The following is a 25,694-nucleotide window of genomic DNA, read 5'->3' as shown; positions in this document are numbered from 1 at the left end:
AAGGAAAACAGAACCCAAATCCTTAAACAGCAGGCTTAGATTTTGCATAAGGCTTTTCATTAGTTTGCATCTTCAGAAAATACAGAGATAAAATCATCTCATGAAATATTGAAACCACTTCTGCCCATACGAGTAGCTGAATGTGAGACATCTCCCCCTATCCTCCCAAATGGAAAATAAACCTTCTTGTGAACGTTATGAGTTATTGAATAATAATATGGCAGTAGTCTAATGCTGCTATTGTTGAACCTAAATGAAAAACCTTATTAATCATGGATTTGACAGCTCATTCAGTTATAATAATGTTTCCTGTCAATCCAAGCTCTCATTATAATTGGATCTTACTTAGAAAGGAAGATGCTCCATTGACTGCTCAGACAGAGAAAAATATAGGTTTGAAAATGAAAATACCAGTCTGAATTCTGTTTCCAGGGAGCCTGCTTATGCATTTACAAGTTGGATAACACTTTAATCCTTGCTGTGTGTCACATTTGGATGTTGCTATAATAAGATTCTCTCACTGACTAGACACCAGCTCTACAGTCATGACAGTCAAAGTGAAAGCAGGAAGAGTAAATGAAACTTCTTCTCGGGGATGCTGGTATATCATCACTACGACCTAGTTGCAAAGAATTAACTGAAATAGATGGCTTTTCTACATAAAGAAGTGTGTTGGGCTGTGAATTTACAGCTAATTTGGTTTTCTGCATGGCCTCTTTTGTGGTTACTCGGTATGAAGAAAGTATTAGATATTTCACGTGGCATTGAGAGGAGATTAAGTTGCTTTGAACCAAGGAAATTCAGTGTGCTGTAGGAGAGTTTACAGAGAGAGTTAGTGGCAAGGAACTGTAAATTCATATCCTAACTTACTGCACAATATCTTTATAAACAAGGCCAGAGATAGAACAAGCACAGGCAGCTGAGGTGGTTATCAAAGCAGATGAATATTCAGGCCGAGAATGAAAGCACTTTGAAAATCATTTTAGATAAATGTCATTTAGAAGACACTTTGTGGGCAAAACCCACAAACTGTATATTGGAGGCCCCAGTTCTGTGGGTGTAACAAAGGGAGGTGGTGCGATCTATGCAGGTCACAATTCATTAAGGACACAGAAGGCACAGAGTAGGTAAAACTTAGACTCAATTTAAAAGATAAAGGTCGTACAGAAAACACTTTTCTAGGGCAGCCAAAACAGTAATTCCCAGAAAGTGTTCTTGTTCACTGGTAAATCAGTGTGGTTACAATGAAGGGAAACTTAAGAGAAGCTTCTAATAATAGTATAATGCCAAGCAGCATAGAGACACTGGAATGATTTCACTGCTTTGCAGGTCAAGTAGCAAATAATCTGGTAGCATCAGTAGTTTTTGCATGAGTGTAAGGGCTTACTGGTTGTGTGTTGAACCTACAGCAGATATACACACTGAGAGGAGAGTAAGCAATCTTTTCTCCTTCCATGGCTCAACCGGATGAGGCACAGGTGGGAGAATAGGCTGTAATCAACACCAGAATTTAGTAACTGTGTTGAGACAACATGCTTTCTTCTATTATTTGTCTTCAATCACTGCAGCTTAGCACTATCTTTTATTTTCTTTTGTGCCAAGTGGAGACAACTTAGTCTTCACTAAAATCGCAGTGCCTGAGAGAAATAAGGGCAAGGCTAAAAATGAAAGTGTTACAAATGTGAACAGGAATAAAAATCCATGGGAAAGTTGAAAGTGTTTGTTTTGGGTTTGTTGCTGTACATTCATTTTTAATGCACAGTAGCTGACTGATTTCTCATCTCTGATGAATAAATGTCAAGATTTGTTTCAGGGGAAGAGATGATATCAGAGGGGATTTCTTGTATTGTTACAGTGCAAAGATCATCCAGTCATAGACCAGAAGCTGTCATATGCCTCTACAGCCACACATGTAGTGTAAATTTGTGGGGGTTATGCAGTGGTTTTTAAAGTGCCTATTAGCATAAAGTGCCCATACAGTTTGTCATGGAACTATGTAATTTGAATGGTGGAGTAATAATTCAAGCAGTACTATTCACAATATGTAACTTGATCAGCAGCTATTGAATGCATAAAATAAATATTTATATTCATGGAATAGTTCTGAAAAGGTCAAGTAGGAGACATTTTAATCCATGCTTTCAATTTATGGCTATATGTTTGGAGTAATAAATCATAGCGGCTTTCAAAAATAACAAAGGCAGCAGTAGCGTACGACTCTCAAATGTCTATGGACTGTAGATTAAACTAATATGTTTTTGCTGAGCACCTAAGCATAATTTCTTTATTTGTTGGTTGTGATCTCTTCTGTAATTACAAAAAGAGATTTGATACCTAATGGCATAAAACATTATGCTAACAATTTCAAATAAAGGGGAGCTTCCAGCTTATTTCAAAAGGCACATTGCCAAGTGCTGCCATCGTATTTTTCATAACTTTTTCAAATGTAAATACATTTTCAAGTGTACAAATGTAATTTGTATTTGCAATTTTCAAATGTAAATGCATCTTTCTCACCCTGTCTGCAGGTACAGCACAACTGTAACAACATGACAGTCTGAGACACTAATTTGTTGATTTAAAAAATCCTTTAAAGATGTTTCACATGCTTATACATTGCATGCATCACTAACCAAAATATCATGCTTGGGTTTCTCTGCACATGTAGCATGGAGTGTCACTGAGACACAACCACAAAGAAACCTCCTCCCCGATATGAAGATTCCTGACAGAGCATTTGTTTTTTTCTAGCTTTGGTTTTTCTAATGACTCTGGTCATTAGGCAACGCTAAATGGTTTCCTTACTGAAACCCATACTATGAGTAAACTTTCAACTACTCTGCTGTTTGACTAGCTCCCCATCTGTGTCTACATTTTAATGTGTTCTGTCTTAGGCTGTCTGTGCTGGGATAGGTGGACCTCATGGGGCCTGTGCAGGCATGGTTTAAAGAACTACAGCTCCATTTGCTTTAATGGAATAGAAACATCTTCCAAGAACTGTGAATTTGGAATATCTCTTTTGGGAGAGAAAAAGGGCATGCGTGTTTCTTCAGAGCTGGGCCAGCACGATGCAGTGACTGATGGTCTGGTACAGCCTAGCTACAGAGAAAGGCGCCTTTGCTTAGGTAGCCACAAGTTAGAGATGTGAGCTACATCTCTAAGCTTCCACTATGGTCTGTACACTCAGCAGCTCATTTAATGGAATTACTTAGTACGGCTGGGAAAATTTTGTGTTTCTCAGATTTGTTTTTCTTAATAAAACTAAATACTGTCATGCTAATTCTTTCTGGACAAAGAGACAAAGAAAGAATACAAATGTAAGCTAGTCCTCCTGTTTCCACAGCTCTTGCAATGCCAGTAATTGAAAGGGCACACTGAGTTCTGGGATCTATAACAGATGTTTGTTTTCATCCCCAACTTTGCTTTTGTAGCTTTTTTTTAAACAGTAGCTAAGGGCACAGATGAGAAGATCCACACATGTTTCAAAGACACAGAAACACTGATCCCTCAGAAGTGACAGGTGTGACTGTTTTTCTTCAAACCCTTATTTAAAACCAGTTGTATTTGCTTAGTGGTCAAATCTTTGTTTGAAGTCTTGAAATGAATAATGGGGATTTCTGGAGACATCGTCTTTACTACTGATGAAGATATAAAGTATCAGCTACAATTAAAAATTAATATTTCCAGTAAGTTTTTAATACCTTTGTTGTGACAAAGAAAATTTTAATTACATGAATTTACATGTGAAAAAATCAATTTAGGTTGAAAGAAAAGAGTATGGTTTGTAGTCCTGCCATAAATTTTCATTCCTACATACTGAAACATTGCACACGTGAACGTATCGTTTCAGTTTCCATTTCAGGTAAAAGAGCATATACATGTGTCGTGGTTTTCCTTTCTTCACTGGTACATAAACTAGCAGTTTGATAAAATTCTGCCCCTACACACAGGGTTATTTAATTGAATGGGTCCTTTCCATTGCCACCTCCTTCTCCCTCTCCCTCCTCACTGTATGTTGCCAGTGTAACGTGACAGACATACACTATTTCTTAGCTTGCCTTTTCTTTTTGAATTTTATGAATTCATTTCATGTTTGTTGCACAAGCATCTCAGTATTAAACTTCTGTCCTAGATAATTTTCAATGGCAGATAAAAGAAATCATCTGCACAATAATTTTGTACTGAATTTTTTTTTCATAGTCGTTTAATAAATGTGTCCCCAGCTACGAATCACACAGGGTCCATATTTTCATTAATAGATGCAATAAAATAAATTTATTTCTTTTTCATATCACTTTCTGATATTTAGTTCACTAACATTTCTCTTTCATCTGACAGATGTATGTGAATAGATTTAATTTATAGAGAATGATGTTTTACAAAACACCACACCAATATTGGGAGCCCTTGCCTAAAACATAGTAAATGTTTTTTTCTATTAATTTACCTCACATAGTCATAGTTTACAGACAGATAACCTTGGACAAAATATTTTTTTTCAAATCTGAGAAAACTATCTACTGATACACAACCACTATGAGCATTTTTGTGCACCTATGTTCATTACCTTTAAAAGCTTGTTCAGTTAAGGAAAGACGCCATCTCTACTGTTTCAAAGAAAGAAACCAAACCCATAAAAAGTACAGCTTTTCACATTAGAATTTTATTTACTATGGCCTAGTCTAATAATAAATGCCATATTAATCTTATTTATCTGTATAATTTTTTTTTTTTTAGCCACTTAGGCCATGTTCTACATTTTACAATAAATGGGGTGATATAAAATCCCCATGTAAAAAATCAGTCATTCTGGAAAAACATCACTGTTGTTCAACTTGCAGAACATAACTGATGAGTAAAATGTCCTAGTAAAGCAGCATTTTGGTAGAATATTTGGTAGAAGTTCAGAGGACAAAGCCCTTGCTAATGCCTCTGTTTAGAGCACCGCCTGGACTACTACTATTGCAAACCTTTTTCTCTTTAAGTAATTAAATGTATATTTTTAACCTCACATACTTCTTGGTTTATTTGCCTTTTGTGGGCCCATTTTGATATATTCTTCGAGGAGAATGCATCAGCAGTCCTTCACAATAAATGGAATTAGAGAGGAGAAAATAGGAGCACAGTTATTGACTTTCCAACATTCCCAAGGAATATTTCACAAGAGAATCTTCTTGATGCACGAGAGCAGGTAAAAGTACCATTACCTAATGCCTCCTGAGAAGAAAAAGAAAAGAAAAGAAAAAAAGCAATGTTTTATCACATTCGAAGCACCATCAATGTATCACAGAAAGATGAATAGCCCGGTTGTAGTCCCTGTGTTTGAAGGGATCACAACCAATTGCAATAAAGTACAAATGCTTTGGCTCCAAGGCAGTGCTGAATGCAGCCATGCGATTGAGTCCAGTGACCTTGATGTATAGCGTCTTGGGTTCTCTTCTCTCAGAGTTCAGAGGCACGATTCCTTCTGGCCATAATTTGCACTACTTTAATTTCTTTTCGGACAAGGCTTTAATTCCTATTATAGAAAAAAGTTAAATTTTTACCACTCTTCTGTGACTGGTACGCATTCAGGCAGGAGATTACTTCCCATATGTGGATGCTAACAGCATGTACCACTGGCATGAGGAGGATGCTCTACTGCTTCTCTATGAAAAAGTTTTTAAGTTCTCCACCAAGAGACCTGAAAGCTCAGAGAATAAATTGGCTCTGACAATAATTAATAGTAAAGGAACTTTTTTTTTCTATAAATGTGATTATATCTAATTTTTATTACCCTTTTCCCTGCTTGCATTTGTGACCTTTTAAGCCAATATTTGCAGAAGTTTTGCATAAGAAGCCTAGAACCTTTGGTTATAGAGTTCCCTTGTTCTATTTGTTTCTTCCCTGTGTTTTTGATTTTTGAGAACTGAAAGGCTTATCCTATCAACTCACAAATCTGTATATGCGTTCTCCAGATCTACAGATGTTGTAAAATCTATGCACTGGAAATGCCTGGAGGATTAATAATTTAAATTAAAACAACCAGGACTGAGCTGGTGTTTTACAGTCAAAAAATATCTTTTTCCCTATACTATTTCCCCTTCTGGTGCATAAATGATTCCTCTAGCATTAGTGGAGCTATGCTAATTTATATCCACAGAGGACTTAATCTCAAAAGTCTAATTTAGATGACAACACTGAAGTGCAAAGACTTGCCATTTTTATTTGTATGTAAAGTACCAGGCACTCAAGTAGTTGTGTGTCATTAAATTATTTCTAGAAAATAAATTGTCGTTTGGAAGGCTTGCTCTTGGGTGAAATTATATCTTTTTGTATGACTTTAGACAGATGCATTGAGTTAATTTGAACAGCTGCTCTTCACTTCCCTAATTTTGTTCTGTCTCTTATCTCCCATCTCCCCCTCTGCTGAGCATGCCTTCTTCACTACATCTACCTGAAATAAATACATCCTTGGACAGTAGCTCATGTACTTCATTGCATTGTTCCCTCTGTTCTGAAGGCCCTCGTAAAAAATTAGGTAGTAGGGCACAAAACTGGTCAATGTCAGCTATAACTCCTGGGACAGCTAAAAGTTGGATGATAAGATGACTATTTTAAGCCATCAAAGCTCCCTCTTCCTCAGCTGTAATTTTTTTGTTGCACAGCACAAAATTTTACCCTAGGGTTTTTTACTGAATAGTGATGGATTTGACAATGGTCTCCCCTGTACACTGGACATGTAGCTGTTAATGGGGCACTTCATTTCAGAGGAACCACGCAATTAAGATAGCTGATATGCTTCTTGTTTTCAAGCCTCATGTTAGTAATTTCATAAAGGCTGTGTTCTGTTTTCAGCAGTCAGTTTTGTCTGCGTTAATTGCTGGAGTACTTTGCCTTAGTGGTACCTGAGGCATGCTTCCATGTAGCTCTGGTCCAGCTCTGATGCTGTCATTCTCACACATTAGCATTCCCTTGTGACAAAATTAATTTGAAGTCAGCAGGACAGCTATGAACATACATAAATGCTGCTAAACATGAGAGAGGGCTGCCTTGTTTGCAAACAGTGAAAAAGAGATGATCCTTGCTGAAAGAACTTGCCATCTGCAGGGGGGAAAAAAAAACCTGCAGAAAAAGCCTGTATCAAGGTTAAGGCTGGAGTTATAGTTGATATAACTGAAATGGAAACCTTATGTGGCCTGAAAAGACATTATGGGCAGTGAGAGAAGCTATGAACTGAGCCTGTTGCTTTCTATTATTTTTTCCTGTGCCTGTCATTTAATCTCAGTATTCATCAATGTTTACCTGCCTTACAGCCCAGTGGAATACAGTGTCCTGCATTCTGCTTTCTATTTTTGTGTAAGTCGGGTCCCCTTGGTGTCTCAGATAACACTGTGAGCTGGTTGGTAATTATTGTCATAGTGACCAGAATACGTGGTGAACTTTCACAAAAGGCAACTCTTTGTTTTGAGGGATCAGGTTCACATTTTCTCAGTGGTTTTAGGACAACTACACATTTATGTGAGATACCAATTTTTATTATTAAAAAGGTAATTAGAGACTATTTTCTTTATTGGCAGACTATATTTAAATCAACTCATCTTTGTACCCTTAACCGTAACTTAGGGGAATTTTTCTGACCTCAGACCTCTGCTTCATTTAGAAGGTTTCTGTCATTCTGTGTTCAAAATATATATTTCATAAATATATCAATATTTGTGATGGGCACATACGTCTATTCTGTCAAGACTAAGGCAAGCTTGATTTTTTTTCCACATTTTTAGTGTTAGTATTAGCTGTACAAGAGAACTGTATAAGGGTAATATGAAGAGAGATGAGAACAAAAGGCTACTGCTTGCTAGGAGGATCCTGGGGAGGTATCTAATACTATTGCAGCTGTCTGTAGCTTCAGTTTCTAGGCAGCTGGAGGGCTTCTCACACCTGGGGACTTGCCTTGGCCAATCACTGGAACATAAGAGTGGGATATTTGGATGGATAGAATTCCGCTAGGAAATGGTGTGATGGTGAAGATTCCTTGCACGGATATTTACAGCCATTGTATCACCTACAGGCCCACGCGGAGCGAGGGGTTTGGGGTCTCTGAGCCCTGCAGAAACATGCAGTGAGTGGCAATCCCAACAGATATCCTTCTGCTCTAAATAGCTGTAGAACGCACGTCAGAGGGAACAGACAGCAGATGACTTGCCTGCAGTCACTCAGCAGGTTAGTGGCTGGGTTTCTTGGCTAGCAGAACTAAATCTCGGAGCAGAATTTTTTCTCTGCAGTTTTTGAGGAGAAAAATAAACTGAGATCCCATATACAAAGTTTATCAAACAGTCAGCCTACAACATTAATTCAAAACAACCATAGTATTTTTTAAATCAGCATTGTTGTTCAGGTTGAAATAATACTATCCTTGGAAAAGTGCACTTGTCACAGGTCTGTTATGTGTCCCTATACATCTGCACAAAGTCTAGCATGAAGTTATGTGTTAAAATAGCCTTGTGAAATAATATTAGATATTAGTTTTGCATAATAATTTGGAACTAGTTGGAAATCATCACCAGACATGTCTCTTTTTTGAATGACATCCACTTTTGTACTGACAACCAGAATAAGTTTGCCACCTTACTCTCCTGGAAGTCCCTCATTTTCTTATCTTTATAGTGTAAAGATGAAATATAGGCAGGTAAGAAAAAATACTGGAACAAGTGACTCCTCTGGAGCAAAATCCTCAAGAGATCCTTCTGTGCCAATATGTGTTACTGTTTCCCTGGCCCAAAACATTAAATTCTACTATCACCATGAGAGACCTGAAGTCAGAGGACTGCCAGAAATGAAGAATTTTGGTCAGGTATGAAATAAATGTTTTTGAAGGGGTAGTTTTGAAAGGAGACATTTGAGATGGGCAAAAGAGGCTATTTTAACAGAGGGAGAAGTCTACTCTCCTGTACTACTGCTTTCAATCTTTAAATTGATTGATAATTAATTGATAATGAGCAGCAGTGAGAAAGCATTTGGCTCCACTTCTGCCTCTATGCATTCATTAACAAAATCTGATAAATTGTTTAAGATCAATACTGGGATTTGACTGGCCTCCTGATTTTGTGCCTCTGTAATGCTACTATGCTCCTGCCTACACTGGAAATCAAACCTTTAGTTTTGCTTTGTCTTCCACTTAGGGCTGTGACCTAATAATTACCAAGCAGAAGCAGAAGGATGCTGCTTGATTTTATCAAATGCCCGTGTGATACATTTCTAGCAAATAATAAATAAATCAATCTTTTGGTCTATAAGAGGAAAAGTAACACTCACCATGATGTATTTACTTTAACCTAGGTTGGTTTTCCTACTTTTGTCATAAGCAAGACAAAAGTAGCCGTTGGGAGCAAGAGATGTGCAAGACTGGAAGAAAACATAGTATGTTAGTGAAATGTACTCAGCAGAGAGCCTATTACAGTATCTGTCCTCTCTCCTGTGCCTCTGCAGAGCTAAAAGTGATTGATAATAACCTTGTAGTTACAGTACAATTTGCCTACAATTTTATCATTGCAGTTGTGGCATTGATCTACAGTTAAATGAGATAATTCCTGTGTGCTATCTGCCAGTCTGCCAGGAGCAATGTACCAATTCGACCTGTAAAGTCAAAAAAATGAATACCTGCTTGAATCCACTGCTTAATATAGAAGTTTTAGATAACTACATTGTGAAATTGCTATAAAGAATATTCTTAAGTTTGTAAGAGATAGTTGATGAGGTCTATTTAAACCCAAAAATTTCTATCAGTAATACTGCTTTTATCAGAAGAGTATTTGATTGATAGCTTCTGCTTTTCTCCTTTCACTACATGAATCCATTTTTTCAGGGGAAAAAAGTATGCAACTTCATAACTGCAGTCTTACTTATATCAAGTTCTAAGACATTAGAAAATGTTTATGCAACAAACATTAATCTGCAAAAGTGTTAGACTGTTACAAATATTGAAGTAAGCTGGTTTAAAATACAAGATCTTTTATTTCTGCCTTTTTTTTTTTAATCTCAAACATATACATGCTGGATCAAAAGTCAAGATCTTAGAAATTTTACCAGAAAATTCCAGTGAAATCCTGGACTAGAAACCAGGCAGTTCAGTGAAAACTTTCTGAATCTTTCAAAAATACGTGTAAATCTTTCACCCAATTTCTTCAAAAATGTCTTCTTTCACCCAACCCCCCCAAACTTAAAATGAAACTTTTGGAACACAAAACCTCACAGACCGCCTTCTGCAAAGGTTTGCTGAAACCAGTACATATTTAAAACTCACTGACCTCAAAGAGCTCTACACTGTAAGCGTGGCTTCTTCCTCCTTCCTGGATCTAGCACTTACTTGCATTAAAGCCTCTGTTTTGCTATGCCAATGCAAAATGGGGCCTCAAAAAGGAGACAGTTACAGTCACAGGAGCTATGCTCCCCTGTTGCTAACATGCTGGTTATAGAGGTGGACAAATGGGCTGGGAGGAGTCAGAAATTGCTAGCCCAGTAAATTCTGCCTCAAAAGGAGGTATTGGGGGTGCCCTCAGGTTGCCTCTGACACAGCTTTTTAATTCACAGCAATTTTTTTTCCACAGTTTCAGTCAAGATTGCAGAATTTGAGACTTTATGTCTTAGAATAATGAGTAATGCTGAAGGGAAGGCTGGCAAGCAGGGTTGTGCCATCCACAAACTGTTGCTACCTCACAGATGCTCTTTGATGATCCATGTGAAATTAATGAGAGATTTCAGTCCAGCTCCAGGTAGATTAGAGAATTTTCTCCCTAGAGCCATTTTCACATGCAGTGTCACCTGCTGTTAATCTTATTAGTTATCTAAGAAATCAAAAAAGTGTTGGAGGGTGAGGCTAACCTGAGATCTGCATGATTTTTATGAGCTTTCAGATGTCACCAAGCACCCAGAAAACATAGATGGATTTGCTAGTTTTGAAATTTTCTACACCTTAGTAAATAGAAAACTATTAAACCACAGAATTAATGACAATAAAGAAGCAAATAAATAAACGGTGACAAGTTATTTTCTCGATTTTTTTTTTTGTTTGAATTTTGGTAGCACCCACAATATGTTAAAGACTGTCCCCATATAGTTTCTTCCCTGAATACTTTTTAGTTTAAAAGACATACAAGATTTATACATCTGATGGATTATTCAGCTTCCTTCATGCCAAAAGAATACGCATAGCTGTAGAAAATATTGTTTCCAAGGTCCTGACTTTGCCAACTGTTGGGCTTGTACAATACCACAGTGAGATTTTACACTTGCCAAGTGTGATTGTTCACCGCAGTAAACTTCAGTATGTGTGAATGTGTTGGTCTCTAAGGCTCTGCTCCTGCAATTAAACATGTGCATAGTTGTACTCACACAAGGATGCACACTCATTGTAACAGACTAATTTACTCCAGCTGATCAGATATTTTTCTTGCAATAATCTGTTTCTCACTGGGTCAAGAACACGACAATAGCCAAAACCAGCCAAATGATTTTGAGAATTTGTGTTGCTTTTATTAAACTCTCAACAAACCATTTTTCATTCAGCTTGAAACAAGTACCAGCCACCTCTGACACCGCCTGTGGCTTGGCCAGGCTCATTTCAGGTTTGCCATTTTGTTTCAGCTCGGACAACTTCATTTCTGCCACGTGCCTCTTTATTTGCATGATCTACCGCAATCTGGATATGCTCTTGGTGGCTGGCTGAAAGCACAGCTGGGAGGTAACCCTGTTTTCCCAGAGCTGGAATATTTTTGCATCTGCTCAGTGCCATGCCCTTATACAGCACTGTACTTCCACAATCTGTGTTTTTGGTGAAATCAAAGAAAAGAGTAGCTCTGGAGAGACAAATGTCTTCTCACATCTGGTTGTGATGAGCCTTTCTTCACAGGCCTGCTGTGCCAGACAGTTTCCTGAGGCAGCAATGACTAACTCCTGGCACTGCAGCCAAGAGCCTCTTCCTGTCATGCCTGCCACCATTTTGCAAAACAGATGAAGGAAATGAGAGGAGATTGGAGGTCAGCAGTCATTTCATCTGGAATTTCAAAGGAAAAAAAGTCCTGCTGCTGCCAACGCTGCCAGTTGGATTGGACATGCCCACCTTTTTGCTTCTGGAGCCAAAGCATGAGAGCCAAGTTCATAGATGTGGGAGACCAACCTGCAACGTTGCTTGCAAACTTTGTAATGTAGAGCATAAACACTATACTGATAATCTGACACGTTACACATATCATTGAGGGGAGTCCTAGTCTGCATATTTGGACTACTTAATGCCAGTAAGTGTAAGGAAGTTGTCTTTCTTGTGCAATTAATAGAACTGCCAATATTACCTCTAAAGACTGGCATAAGACTGTTGTGATAATAATCTCTTTTAAAGCCTTCTGTGATCTTGTTTTTCTGCCTCCTGGACCCAGCTGACCCACATGAATGTGGAGCATAAAACCTCGGGAGAAGACAGCATTATATTTTTTAAGGTTGGCTGCTGAATTGAAAAGCAAATAAATACTTAAGCTTGGCTCAAAGACTGAATCAGAGATGAAACTGTAGGCTGCGGAAATAAAACCTTTTCTAAATTCCCAAGGTAATTCAGTAGACCAAGGAAACCAAAGCAATCCTGTTGTTGAAACTCATGAGGGTTACACAGCTCTTTGGCCTTGTCAGTACTTTGAAGTATTGTCCACCAAGCAAGTATTTATTTCCTCAAAAAAAGTTCTATCTGGTGTATATATGTGGTCATTGTGGCAAAGTGCTCTGAAAATGTATGTGGATACACTGAAAGGCCAGAATGTAACAGCTGTGTGTGTGCCTAGACACAGGATACAGCAGAGCTATGCATGCCAACAGCTGTTTAATGCATTAGTCAGCTGCAGCGGTGCTTAAAACCCCACCAACATGGATGTCTTTTTGGGGTTTGTAAACGTAGTATGAGAATTATTTACTTCATTATTTTGGTTAGAAAATGCAGATATTTACCACTTAAGACTATTCTGCACATAGAGTCTTTCAGAAAAATATTAAACAAGTGGCTTAAAAGGCCTAATACATTTAAACTACCTGCAGGGTTCAGACACTCTTTCAAGAAGATTTACACATGCTGAACATGAATGAACATGAACTGGGGATAAGCAACATTCACTCTCAAGATTGCACCATCGTTAGTGTCATCTACGGAATGGTGGGACTAGAAACCAAGATTTTATCAGGGTATCTGTGGTTTTATGAAAAAATGCATATTTAACATGGATGAAATTTCATGGTCTCCTTTTGAGCTACAACACTCCATGAAGAGATGTAAAAACAGACCTTCAGTGAGATCAAGGAAAGCCAGCTTCTCCCATTTTTTAACCCAAGAAAGCCAACCATTATTATGACTATAATTCTATAATGAAGTAATTGCCCCATATTAAAAAGAGAAAAGCAGTGAAAGGAGACCTATTTGTCAAGCATGATATCTGACTGAGAATAAAATCTGCCTTAAAGATCTAAAAATTAGCTAAATATTAAAATACCTTAGAAGACTTTATCACAGACCTTTCTGTGTCTGACAAAAATAAACCACAGGTGTTCGCTCATCTTTTTAATAGCATCCCAAACAAATGGAATACATTGAAAATTAGTAACTACTGTCTCCAGATTAGTTCCTTTGGGAGCAACAGGAATGAGTGTCAAGATACCATCACAATCAAGCAAGAGGAGAAAACATCTAATTGCCACATAACCTCTGTGAAGAAAATACAGGCGGAAAGACATGGTGGTGTTTGCTGGAAGAAGCCTGTGGCATGAGACAGCCATCTCTATCCTATGGACAAACTCATTATGCATTAATACGAACACGTGTGGAACAGTCCCTGACTTCCACAACATAAAGCAAAATGACTGAATATGTACCTTCTTCTGCTATTCGACATTTTTTAGTGTATGAGGGAAGTACCACCATCACTGTTTTCCATGCTGCTTGTTAGGATGACTTTTCTGTTGTTATTCTGAAAGCCAAGAAATAATGGATTGAGATTTGTACAGATCCTCTCGCTTGTCTCTTTTTGAATGGGCTTAAAAGGCGTTATAAATGCCACTAAGGCATAACTCTGAACATTGTTGGAGTGCCAGGCCTGTCCTACAAACCCAGCTCCCTGGAGAGAACCTAGAAAGGGAGTGGATTTAACAAAAGTAATGGAAAACAGTTATGAACAGAGGAGGATATTTAATTCTCATTCTCACAGCTTGGTATTGAGGCAGATCAGGCTACAGCCTGTCTCTGAAGTGAGCTGGTTATCAGGGGCTGCTGCTTGCCACAGAGATAACCCAGGGAGAGCTCTCAGACCTCCAGTAGCTCCAGTGCCCAGGAGGGAGGGTGATTCAGGGCTGGGGGCAGGAAGTAGAAGCAGGCAGGTAGCATTACAGAGTTTCATTTTGATACTGGGGAGCAAACACCCTTGAAAGCCTTTCCACCTCTTACTTTTTGTTCCCTGTAGTGAACTGAGGAAACCAAAATCTAAAATGCCAACAGACAGAAACAGACCCAAAAGTCTCCTTTTAATAGTTTTGATAAGTACTTGTAATTAGAAGGGAATTTTTTTCAGGGGGTGGGCACTTCCCAATTTTCCAGAAGTTCCACAATGTGAACATCCTTTCAGACGAGGAAAAATCCAGATACTTTACAGGACATGGTCCGATGTTGCCAACAAACCAAAACCCCCTGTGACTTAGCCAGGTTTGCTAACTACCAATGTGCAGCTTAACAGAGCTGCTAGGGAATTAATTTTCAGAGCTTTGAAATTATGTTGGAGAAAAAAAGAACAAAAATGGAATTGAAAATGGGGCAGAATAGTTTCTCTCTGACAAAACAGGCTGGCTTCTAGTGGGCAAACTGAAATATTTATATACTCATATATTTGTATACTTTTTTTTTGTGCATATGTGTGTGAGAAGGCAAAATTCTTGAAGGAATCGGAACATTGCAGAAATACCTGTTAGAATAGGAATGCATTTTACTAATAAAATAACCCATTTTCTTTTCACTCCTGCTGTTAACATTTCCTGCTGTGGCCTGGAAACCAGATGATTTTGAAAAACAAGAAGCCCCACGCTGAACTCGTCCATGACTGAGTAAATCCAGAATAATGCTTTCAAACTACAGGGAGTGACTCCAGGTTTACACCCAGTTTCTGAGGTCCGAGTCTGGTCTGAAGTATTTAATTCCTCCCAACACAGTGTCCTGCTGCTTTCCTGAGGCTGCTGTCTGCCATGCACAGCATTTTCTGTCATGCAGTAAGAGGAAGCACAGTGTGAGCTCTGCAGCTGGACTTGCAGGCTTATGCTGGGAAGGGCAGCACAGCAGTAAGAACTGAAAACAATTTATTTTAAAAATCTTGCCTCCCCACTCCTACCCTTCCCCACTCTCTGTGGGACCACAGTTAGAGGAAATGGGGCAGGATACATTTAGATTAAGGGGAGCCCGAACAAGGCTGGAAGAAGATCAGGAGTTCAAGGGGAGATTGAGCAGATACTTGGAAGAGAGACCCTTTGAGGGTTACTAATAGACAAACCACATCAAACTCAGGAAATTCCCTGAGCTGAAAATAATAAGAGGCTGAGAGTGTATTTGAATGTAGCAGGTCGCCTTGCTCATTTCTCAGTCTTCCTGAGTGTCTGCTTAAAGCAAAGGTGAAGAAAAAATACTGTGTGGATACATTTTGACCTGAATCAGTATGGGTTTTATTTCATTTTTTTAGGGACAGAGAAGATCTGAGGACTGAGAGAGAGAGAGCTGAGACAACAGTGCAGTGAGGGCTGCCTTAGTTGAGGTTCTGTGTCAGGAGTTACAGGAAATTTATTTCTTCTTTTCATTTAGTTTAAATTCACATTTTCAGCACACTAAACTGCACTTACGTTCACATCAGCTTCAGCATTCAGATTTCATTCTGTTGAGTAGATTCCATCTGCAGTTTGGCAAACCTGCAGGTAATTAGCTCTCCCTTGTAATTATATTTCAAGTTAATGTCCTATTAAAGATAAATGAGAAGAATTCTCATCTCCTGCTTAAGTGGTGATTGCACAAAACGCAACATTTCATAGTCGTTGAACAAACAAGCACTTCCATTTGCCAAGGTGAGGTGCATTTGTAATACAGAAGCAGATCTCAATAATTTACTTCTTCACGTGTACTCTTTTTTTCTCCCAAGAACTTTAGTGCTGAGTGAGTGAGCAGCCCAGGAGAAGAGCAAAGCCTCCTTGGGATTAAGGCATTGAACTCTCCAAGAAACTATGGGTCCTCTTCTTGCTTCCTTTCACAGTTGTCATGAATGCCATGGAAACCAGGATTTTCACAGGTTGCTACTAACTGTGTTCCATTGCCCAATCTGAAACAGTCCAGGCCTAATTTCTTTAGCTGAGAGCTCACAAGTGTGGCTGCAATTGCCATGCTGGCAGTGAAGGCAGAGTGGTGAAGAGTCAGTGTGTATGGAAAGGTGACAGCCTGTGGCACCTCCCTGGCTCCTACTCCCTTTTTGAATCTATGTGGAAAAGAGCACATTTCAATTTGCCAGCATGTAAAATGGAGAAAACAATACTTACCTTTCACTGCATAGTGTGCTGAAGAGAGAAAGTGCTGTTTAAGACTAAATACTCAGAAAAAAAAAATCCAAGCCTTAAGATAAAGACATAGCTGCAAAAATAAATGCAATATTATCATCATCCACATTACAGTAAAGATGAAAAAACTGTTTTCTGCTCTGAGGCACTGAGGATCAAGCACTCACCACCTTTATGTATTTATCAGGCAGAGAAGAGGGAAGAGATGGAGTGGGGAAGGCATAATGCAGATACTTACTTTGCATTTGAACTATTGCTGAAAGATTTTCAAATACCCTTTTTGATTTGTAACACCAAGAGCTGAAGGTGTAAGCCTCGTGATTTTGTGCTGGCTAATAGAGCATTGTTTCATCCCAGGCCACTCATGGGTGCACAACATCATTTTCTGTTCTCTTTTGCTTGTACATACACAGAGCAGGAAAAAATTGCCTGGGAAAAGAGGCTGACAGCTTCAGTTACCCAGAGACATAAAAGACCCTTCGGTAGCAAAGCTTCATTTTAAAGTCTCTTGAGACATAAACTGTCTTATTCTGGGATAGATTTTGGGAAAGAAAAAGATCTCAATCAACAAATGATTAAATGAGTACTGTGAGCAGTGATTGAGTACATGAAAGCCATTGGATTAAGAACAAAAAGCTTGGGGCTCTGAATTTCTGGAGCAAGCAAAGAATTTTAGTAGAACGAAATATCAGTACCCTCTTGTGTGTTTTTTATTGATGACTTAATGCAATTTATTTTGTCTCGATCAGCTGTAGAAAATTTACCTGTACTGCTGGGAACTGTCAGTGAAGAGTGGCACTATTTCATTAGCTCCTTAAAGCCCCCACACCATTTCCTAGGAAAGCATGGACCGTTCATGTACAGCAGCCCTTCTTTAAAGGTCGTCCTATTGGCTGGATTCTTTTTTTCCCTGTTTGCTACTACCTCCGCAATTATTAAACCTCATCCTGTTAAATTACAAGATTTTAACATTTCACCATATTTCATCCCCCCCCTCCCCCCCCCAAAAAAATCATCAAATCTGATCTAGCATGTTTTCTTTCTGCCTAGTCCCAGACAGAGCCACGGGATTTTCTGTGCTTGTCGTTTCAAACGGGTGGAAGGGGGCGGACCAGAAGGAGAAATCTTTGTCAGAGGAGAGTTTGGATGCCAGGTTTTTCACTTGTTAACTTACCGCTGAGCCGCGAGCCCCGGTAGCCCCGATCCGGCGGGAGCGCCCGGCGGAGCGGCGGGATGCGGCGGGATGCGGCGGGATGCGGCGGGATGCGGCGGCGGACGGAGCCCCCTAGCGGTGCCCGTCGCGTTTGTTCATTTTTGCCAGTATGTCACGGGAATGTTTGTCCCAGCTCACAGGTAAACTGCGTGCTGGGCAGGGCTCGGTGCCGCTGGTTTCTCCAAGACCTTCCGGTTTGGTACATTACTTTTGGAGAAATTGATCTGGCTGGAACATGGCTCTCTGCTCTGGTTTGTTTTTGTTTTAAATTCAAATATTCTTGTTCAAGCTCCGAACAAGGATTAACTAATACTGTACTGTCCCTACTGTTGGGAAGACATCATTTTTAACTACAGTGTTTAAACCCTTAGAATGAACCTACAGCAGCATCTGCCTGTGATCCAGCATGACTTTATTTACAGTTTCCCCCTTTTTAATCTTTGGGAAAAGAACCAGGAACAACCTGATGTAGTGGAAAGTATCCCTGTCCATGGCAGTGGAGATGGAACTAGATGATCTTTAAGGTCCTTTCCAACCCAAATCATTCTATGATTCTATGATAAAACCCAGACTGCTGACAATGAAATTCAAATTAATTGTGTTATTGTTGGTATGTACAGAAAGTACCTTGTAAGGAATAAACCTATCAAGTGCTTGAACCTGGATCAAAGAAACCTAATGTGATCACATGTTCTGTGTCACTTTTAGGTGGAGAAGAACTCACAAACTAATGCAATTTTGTTCCTGTCTTTGAGATGATATAACCTTGACCCCCTCTTTGTCAAAAATAGCTCATCTGCAGTTTATAGTACCTTATGAGTCCTGCAGGCAAATAATAATTCTCCAAAGTGCTCCTGTCCTGTATGTTAATAAGGCTAAATGAGGATCCTTTTTATTGCCCATGGCCTTTCTGAAGTATCTTCTAACTAGCTCTTCTCCTTTTCCACACTCCAGTGGACTGTGGAAAATGAAGACTTGATATCATGTACTGGAATCAGTGCAATGGAGAAGACCATTAAAATTCTTTGCTACAAAATCATAGACCCTTGTCAGTACCCTTTGCTATGGGTACACTGTGCCCTTGCAAAAATTACCTTGATGTGCAAGATAAGTTGGCTTGCCAATAGATCATGCAAAAAGGCTACCTTGGGATACAAATGAGTAATAATCTAAAGGTAATTGTTTCTTTTCAAGTGGAATAAATCAATCCTGTCTGCCGTAATAATACAGATTTTGAGAGGTGTCAGCAATCTGCGTGTGTGTGTTGCCATTATTCAAATTTGTCTTTCCCATCTGTTAGGTGGGAGCACCGATTCCTACTTCTAGTCATGCAGTGGATGAAATATATTTTCACAGAATCATAGAATGGCTTGGGTTGGAACGGACTTGGAGATCATCTGGTTCCAACCCCCCTGCCATGGTCAGGGACACCTTGCACTAGACCAGGTTGGTCAAAGACTCATCCCACTTGGCCTTGAACACTTCCAGGGATGGGGCACTCATCACTTCTCTGGGCAACCTGTGCCAGTGCCTCAACACCCTCACAGAAGTAAAGAATTTCTTCCTAATATTTAATCTACTTCCTACTTTCTTTCAGTTTAAAACTATGTCCCGTTGTCCTGTCACTGCAGTACCCGATAAAGAGTCCCTCCTCATCCTTACTGTAGGACCCCTTTAGGTACTAGAAGGCTGCTATAAGGTCTCCCCAGAACCTTCTCTTCCCCAGACTGAACAACCCCAGCTCCCTCAGCCTGTTTTCGTAGGAGAGGTGCTCCAGATCATGTTTGCAGCCATCCTCTGGACCCACTCCACTCCAAATCCATGTCATTGTTATGTTGGGGGCCCCAGAGCTAGACACACTACACTGAATGTGGTTCCCCCATAGCAGAGTAAAGGGGCAGAATCACTTAATGACAAACATTGGTGTAAATCTCGATCAATGAAGTTACTCCAGAATATAGTTACTCCAGTTTATGCTTTTGCAAACTGGAAAACCGTTTGGATCTGTGTTTCAGGATGGTCTGAGGTTCTGATTGTGATAGCATTTACACTGGTTGATATGATATGGGAATTGAAATCTGTGATTCTTCTCTGATTCACTGTAGTTCCAAGCTGTCTCTGCAGAAACTCGTGCAGATATAATGAAGGTTGAAGCAAAATTATATAGGGAGGTTGTAATTCTGTAGATTGCTCAGAAATTCATGAATTCTTCTATATAAATCAGCAACTATGAGCAACTATCAGCCTTAGACTGATATGACTCTTCCTAACCCTCTCTTTCACAATTTCCTTAAAATGTTCTCTAAAATATTAAAAACTAAAAACTTCATTCAGTCAGGTTTGTGCTTCCCCATGAATAAAGTGCTGTGTGACTCTCTTGCAGAATCGTCATATGCAGCTTGTGGGGATAACTTTTCTTTTTTGTCTCTGTTTTGACTGTGAAATCACTTTCATTCTATGCATACAGCTTTTTTCTTTCTGGCAGAAAGGTGCATCCAGCAATTAAGCATTTTACAGATAAATATATCTATGCAGTATATGCCAAAGCAAAAAATATGCTTTCACAAACCCAAGCCTTGGCTTGGGTTTGTGAAAGCAGTAAAGAGTGCCACTCCAAGCTGTCTTTAAAGACTGCAGTAAAAGGTTTATGATCTGTGTTTACTAGCATGGGTGACTTGTAATAAATGTACTTCGATGGTGTAGCACTATGTCCTGCACTGATTGCTCCAACAAATGAGTACTCCTCTTCACTAGAGTCATTTGTAATCACGTAACAGTTTGACTTTCTGTCTGGAAAAGCATAGTTTTGTCACATTGGTTTATGCCACTACATCTCTCACAGCATTTTCAGAGACTATGACAGCTGTTGGTTTCATATTTACTCCCACGTTATTCTGTACTTTAAACAAATGTTGTTTCTCCTTCTTTACTCCGAATGTTCTAGATGCTGTTGAGGCTTTCTTTCCTTTAAAAAAAGCAACCAAACAATAGTTTGTATAATGTCCACATGTATTATTTTCTTTTTTTTGTAAACAGATTTAACAGCCTTTTTTCTTACTTGCTGTAAGAGCATCTCTTTCTTCTGTTTTATCTCAGAGGTTACAAAAATTTTGCTGGGCAGCTCCAGAATGGTTGGTTGTTGTTTTTGTTGTTTGTTTTGTGGTTTTGTTATTGGGTGGTGGGGGTGGTGGGGGTGGTGTTTATGGGTGGTTTTTTGTAAGAACTTCTGTGCTATTTTATGGGCTTACTGAGTAGTTGTGACCAAATACTACTGTCTGAAGTATGTGTGGAATATGGGTTGCCCTCAGTATTTTGGGGTTGTATTGTGCCAAGAAGCAGGAATTTCCAGTCGATGCAGCATGGGTTACATTTCGGCTCCTGTAAGAAGAAAGCTTAAATAGACCAAAAATTCTTCAACCTGAGGAGGAGGCAGCTCAGGAAAAAATAGTACAAACCTGAATGCAGGGAGAAAATTAATAGAGAGGGATTACAGCAGCAGCATGAAATTATGAGGTAGGGCAGCAAAAAACCCCCACAACCCAAAGTAAATTTCAGTGCAGAAGTAAACTCTGGAACTCATTGCCACATGATATTGATAACAGAAATGTAAAAGAGTTAAAGAAAACAATTAGACACAGTAATGAAAGAAATATTCATGTGGGAACAATTGTTGATATCTCAATTTTTTAAAGTGAGAAGAGAACACACCTTGGAGTTATGAGAAGAAGATGATAGCATACACTTATATTGCAGGGGACATTGGCATTTTGGGAACAGGCTTTGTGCAACTGGGGCTGTAGATAGGGAAAGCATTACTATTTGTACAGTGCCATTCATAAAAATAAGAACTACTGTCAGATTTCACTGCTTCTGCAGAGAGGCAGAGGGAAGCCTTGCTTGCATAAGAAAGCTGCACACACTCGCACATACATGTAGTGCATTAAACTCTTTAGGTAATCAAGGGAAATTAATTCAAACCATTTACTCTGAAACTCAGTTTGCTACTGCTGTGTTTTCAGTTCAAACACCTTTGATAAACTGCACTCACAGCTTCTCCAGAATGTTAACGCTTCTGTTCTTACTAAAATGATGCATCTCCGCCCCTTTAGTTCTCACCTTAGCACTCACACTTTTTTTTTTCCTGTTTGACATAACACCACCTATTTTCTGAGAGGAACTGTGTACACTTAGACTACCGCACCTTTATGGCTTTGTGCTTTGTCTCCTTAGTTGTTCCTGGACAACGTGCAAGCCTAGAGATGTAATGCGCAGTGCTTCGCCACTGGGGTAAAATTTTTAGTTCGTGCACCTGTAGCTGCTGGTTGTATTTTCAGGATGCTGAGATTTTGTGTTTCCTCATGAGCAGTCTCTTATAACAAGTGACTGTAGTTCTGATCATGAGTATTTAACTGAATTAGTGTTTCTTCTGGCAGTAACTACTGAAAACCATGGATGATACCCTGACTTCTTTAAATTAGTAGAACAGTGACTGCACAGATGGAAACCCTGTGCTGTTAAGTATGCCAAGTATTTGAAAGACAACTGTAAGACTTCACTCTTACATAGTTTTTAAAAAAATCTTATCTCTGTGGGTCTCTAATGTAATTGTTATCTATAGAGCTATTAAGAATGTTAAAAAGGCTACAGATTTCAGCATAAAGTGATGTGACAGTTCACTCTCTGTAATCATATTTGTTTTAAATATTTGAATTCTGCATATTTTAATTGGTTTGCAAGGTGCCCCAGGTAACTATTGTTTCACAGCATGTGGTTTTACTGAGGAATTATAAGATTAGCACACATATCAGCTAAGTTTTTCCTAATGAGGAGATCTTTCTGTTTTGATTCCAAGGCTTGTTTTTAGTTAGTCAAGGCAATACAAAATAAATAAACTCAACATACTTATTCATCATATTGATTGCTAGTGAGCTGACTAGAAAATAAAAGAATTTATAATTTAAAAAAAAAAATCTTTTTTCTTCTTTTTTTTAATGTGTACTATTTAAATTAAGGATCCATTTTTACCTGAAAGTTGATTATTAAGTGAAAGTTTTCTGTGTGTTAAGTGTGCCAAATAACTTGAACATAGGAATAATCTGCCTGTGAATAATAAAGTTACCCTACTCTTCCCAAGACCTTTCATTTGTGATAAACAAGTATGACTGATCCCAAGGATGGGACTATTTTAGTGGCAGCTCTGAAACATGGTTATTTAAGCATTTATTTTCCCCAAGCAGAAGGTGGTCATTTCTCAGTAACTCTCTGTAAAGTGTGTGTGTTAGGGAAGGTTTAGGTAGGATATTAGAAAAATATTCTTCACCCAGAGAGTGTTTGGGCACTGGAAGAGGCTCCTCAGCAAAGTGGTCACAGCACCAAGCCTTACAGAGTTCAAGAAGTGTTTGGACAATCCTCTCAGGCACATGGTGTGATTCTTGGGGATGGTCCTGTGCAAGGCTATGAGTTGGACTTCAATGATCCTTGTGGTTCCCTTCCAACTCAGCATATTCTGTGATTCTGTGATAGGTATTATCGGGATAGTCTGGCAACAAATAGGTGGTGCATACAGGCATGTTTAGGTGCAGGTGATCAAGAAAAGAATTGGAGATGAAAGAAAGGCCATGCCATGCTGGTGGAAGAAAGTTAAAATCCTGTAGGCTCAGTGAAACTATTCCACAGCACACCAGCCAAGCATTGTCCGAGTTTGAACAGTGCCATTTCCATCGGGTTATTTTAATTCTCTACTGTGAAGAACTTCTTCTGATGTTTCTGTCCTCTTTGCAAAATATTTCCTCGGTGAATTTATTTTTGTACAAGTCCTTGAATTTTTTGTGAATTATTACATCACTGCTTAAAGCTTTGCTTGGCCTCAGTGGCAGTTTTGCAGTCAAGGAGAGCACTGTCAAGCGTTGTACAGCCTGTACATGCTGAACATGCATTGAATACTGTAACTCAACTGCCCCCTGCAGATTCAGCTTGCGATATTGTTTTTAGAAAATGGAGAAAAGTACCATAGATTCCTGTAACTGAAAAATGAGGTTCTTCCACTTATGCAATATCATGACCCACCCACTGAGGAAAATCATCGCTGTGTGTTACATATTTCATCCTCATCTGGTCTTTTTAATATACTTTTTCAATTTTCTATTTCAATTACCAGTGACTTTCTTGTTGCTAGCTGATATCTTTTTTTCAGAAAGGGCAGATTGTCATAAAATGTGGGCTTGTGTTGTGCCTTTGCAAATTGTGGGTTGATTGAAAAGATCAGATACTATCACTGTGTAGCTACTGTCAGTTTTACCAACTTGACCTTATCTCTCTGAATAGGATGGGCTTTGTTATTGCTGAGGAAAAATCTACATTTGATTTTGAATGGAAAGTATATACTGATTATTTCTTAAAATATATACTCTCTGGTATAATGATTGCAACTGGTCTGTACTTGTACTGTGGCTTCACCAAAGATACACTTTTTGACACTTTTAATTGACTGTTATTTACACAGCCAAAAATAGGTGTTTGACTGAAAGTACTTATGACAAAAATACCTCTGAATTAAAAATAAAACAAACAACAGAATTATGGAAATGTATGTATCAAGCCTGAATTTCAAAGGGTGCAAATATTGCAGCCATGTAACTTATTTTCTGCAATGTAATAAAACTATAATTAGTTACTCCATAATTGTCTGATCCCATCATCCATCTATACTGTCTATGCTATGAATGCTACTGGGTAAATGTAATTGAAATGTCAGACTTTATATGAATTTGTGATGTAATACCTAACAGAGCACGTTAAATGAACAATCAATACAATAAAAATAGTTAATCAGAAAGTAATCTGTATCAAACAAAAGGATAGATAAATCTCCTGTTGTTTGTGTGACTCCATGTAGCCAAAAAAAAGGAACCAAAAAAAAAAAAAAACATGAAAAGAAAGACTGAAGATATGTTTTAGAGGTAATTTTTTCACCTAGAGTGCCTTCCGGTCATGTTATTTTGTGATGTACATGCCTCAGAGACAAGCATTGTGGTAAATGTGATCGATGACTTTGACAAACAGATCTATGGTTAAAACCCACAGAAGCAACTCAAAGAATATTGCTCTTACATGTCACATCTCTGAAAGCATCAGTTAGGAATAACAATTTACATGGAAAGTTAATGTACTCTTCTATTTCAGAATTTCTGTGTAGATACCACGAAGAGATTATGCACAAGTCAAGCTGCTGATGTTTCGGAATTGCAAGTTAGTTGTCAAAATGATTTGGTGCATTGTGAGAATAAGGACAAGACTGGGAAAGCTCCACTAGTGGAAACTACTGTGATTAAAGGTCAGTTAAGCTTTATGGTTTGAGCTATTAATATAACAAAGCTTAACCCCAGCCCTGATGAAAGATTGACATACCGGAGTATCTTGTGTTATTTCACTTGGAATCTGTGGCTTAGTCAAAAGGGATGAAAAGTGAACATTTCTGTTCTTCCTTCCTAAATGCCGTAAGGCAAATTCATCCAAGCTCTCAACAGCAGCATGGTATTAAACTCTGTTTGACACTCCAGCATGAATATTCAGTGGGTTTGAGGAACATACGTTTGGAAAAGATGTGCTTTCCTTTAGCTTTAGGGTGATGCTTACACATAATCTGTTAAAAAGAATACCTATCCCAAAGGTTTTAAGATGAGCAGACATTTTGCATAAAGATATGAAGATGTCTTCAACTCACATTTTTGTATTTTAGAGAAAAAAATAATATTGAGCAAATTGCTTCACTGATAATTGTTTTTAAAGTCATCATTTGTTTGGATTTGCCATAATTTTCAATAGATACTTAGTTTTTCTACTTATCTTTCAAGTTTTTTCTTTTGCAGAAAGGAACCATACTGAAGTTGAGAAG

The 25,694-nt window shown here is 38.6% G+C and overlaps 1 protein-coding gene across 2 annotated transcripts in view; it reads left to right on the top strand.

Moving 5' to 3' along the window:
• Nucleotides 1-25,694, top strand: part of THEMIS (thymocyte selection associated) — an 82,270-nt gene that overhangs the window by 36,282 nt on the left and 20,294 nt on the right. For both annotated transcript variants that reach the window (XM_027880528.1, XM_027880527.1), the window contains one exon: nt 24,983-25,133. In XM_027880528.1, the coding sequence (XP_027736329.1) occupies nt 24,983-25,133 (151 nt within the window). The remainder of the gene's footprint in view (nt 1-24,982; nt 25,134-25,694) is intronic.

The sequence above is a fragment of the Empidonax traillii genome, unplaced genomic scaffold, assembly GCF_003031625.1.
Source record: "Empidonax traillii isolate 1590-97213 ecotype Southwest subspecies unplaced genomic scaffold, ASM303162v1 scaffold72:size2462915, whole genome shotgun sequence".
NCBI lineage: Eukaryota > Metazoa > Chordata > Aves > Passeriformes > Tyrannidae > Empidonax > Empidonax traillii.
The sequence above is the reverse complement of the archived record's forward strand: the minus strand, read 5'-3'. Positions and strand labels throughout refer to the sequence as shown.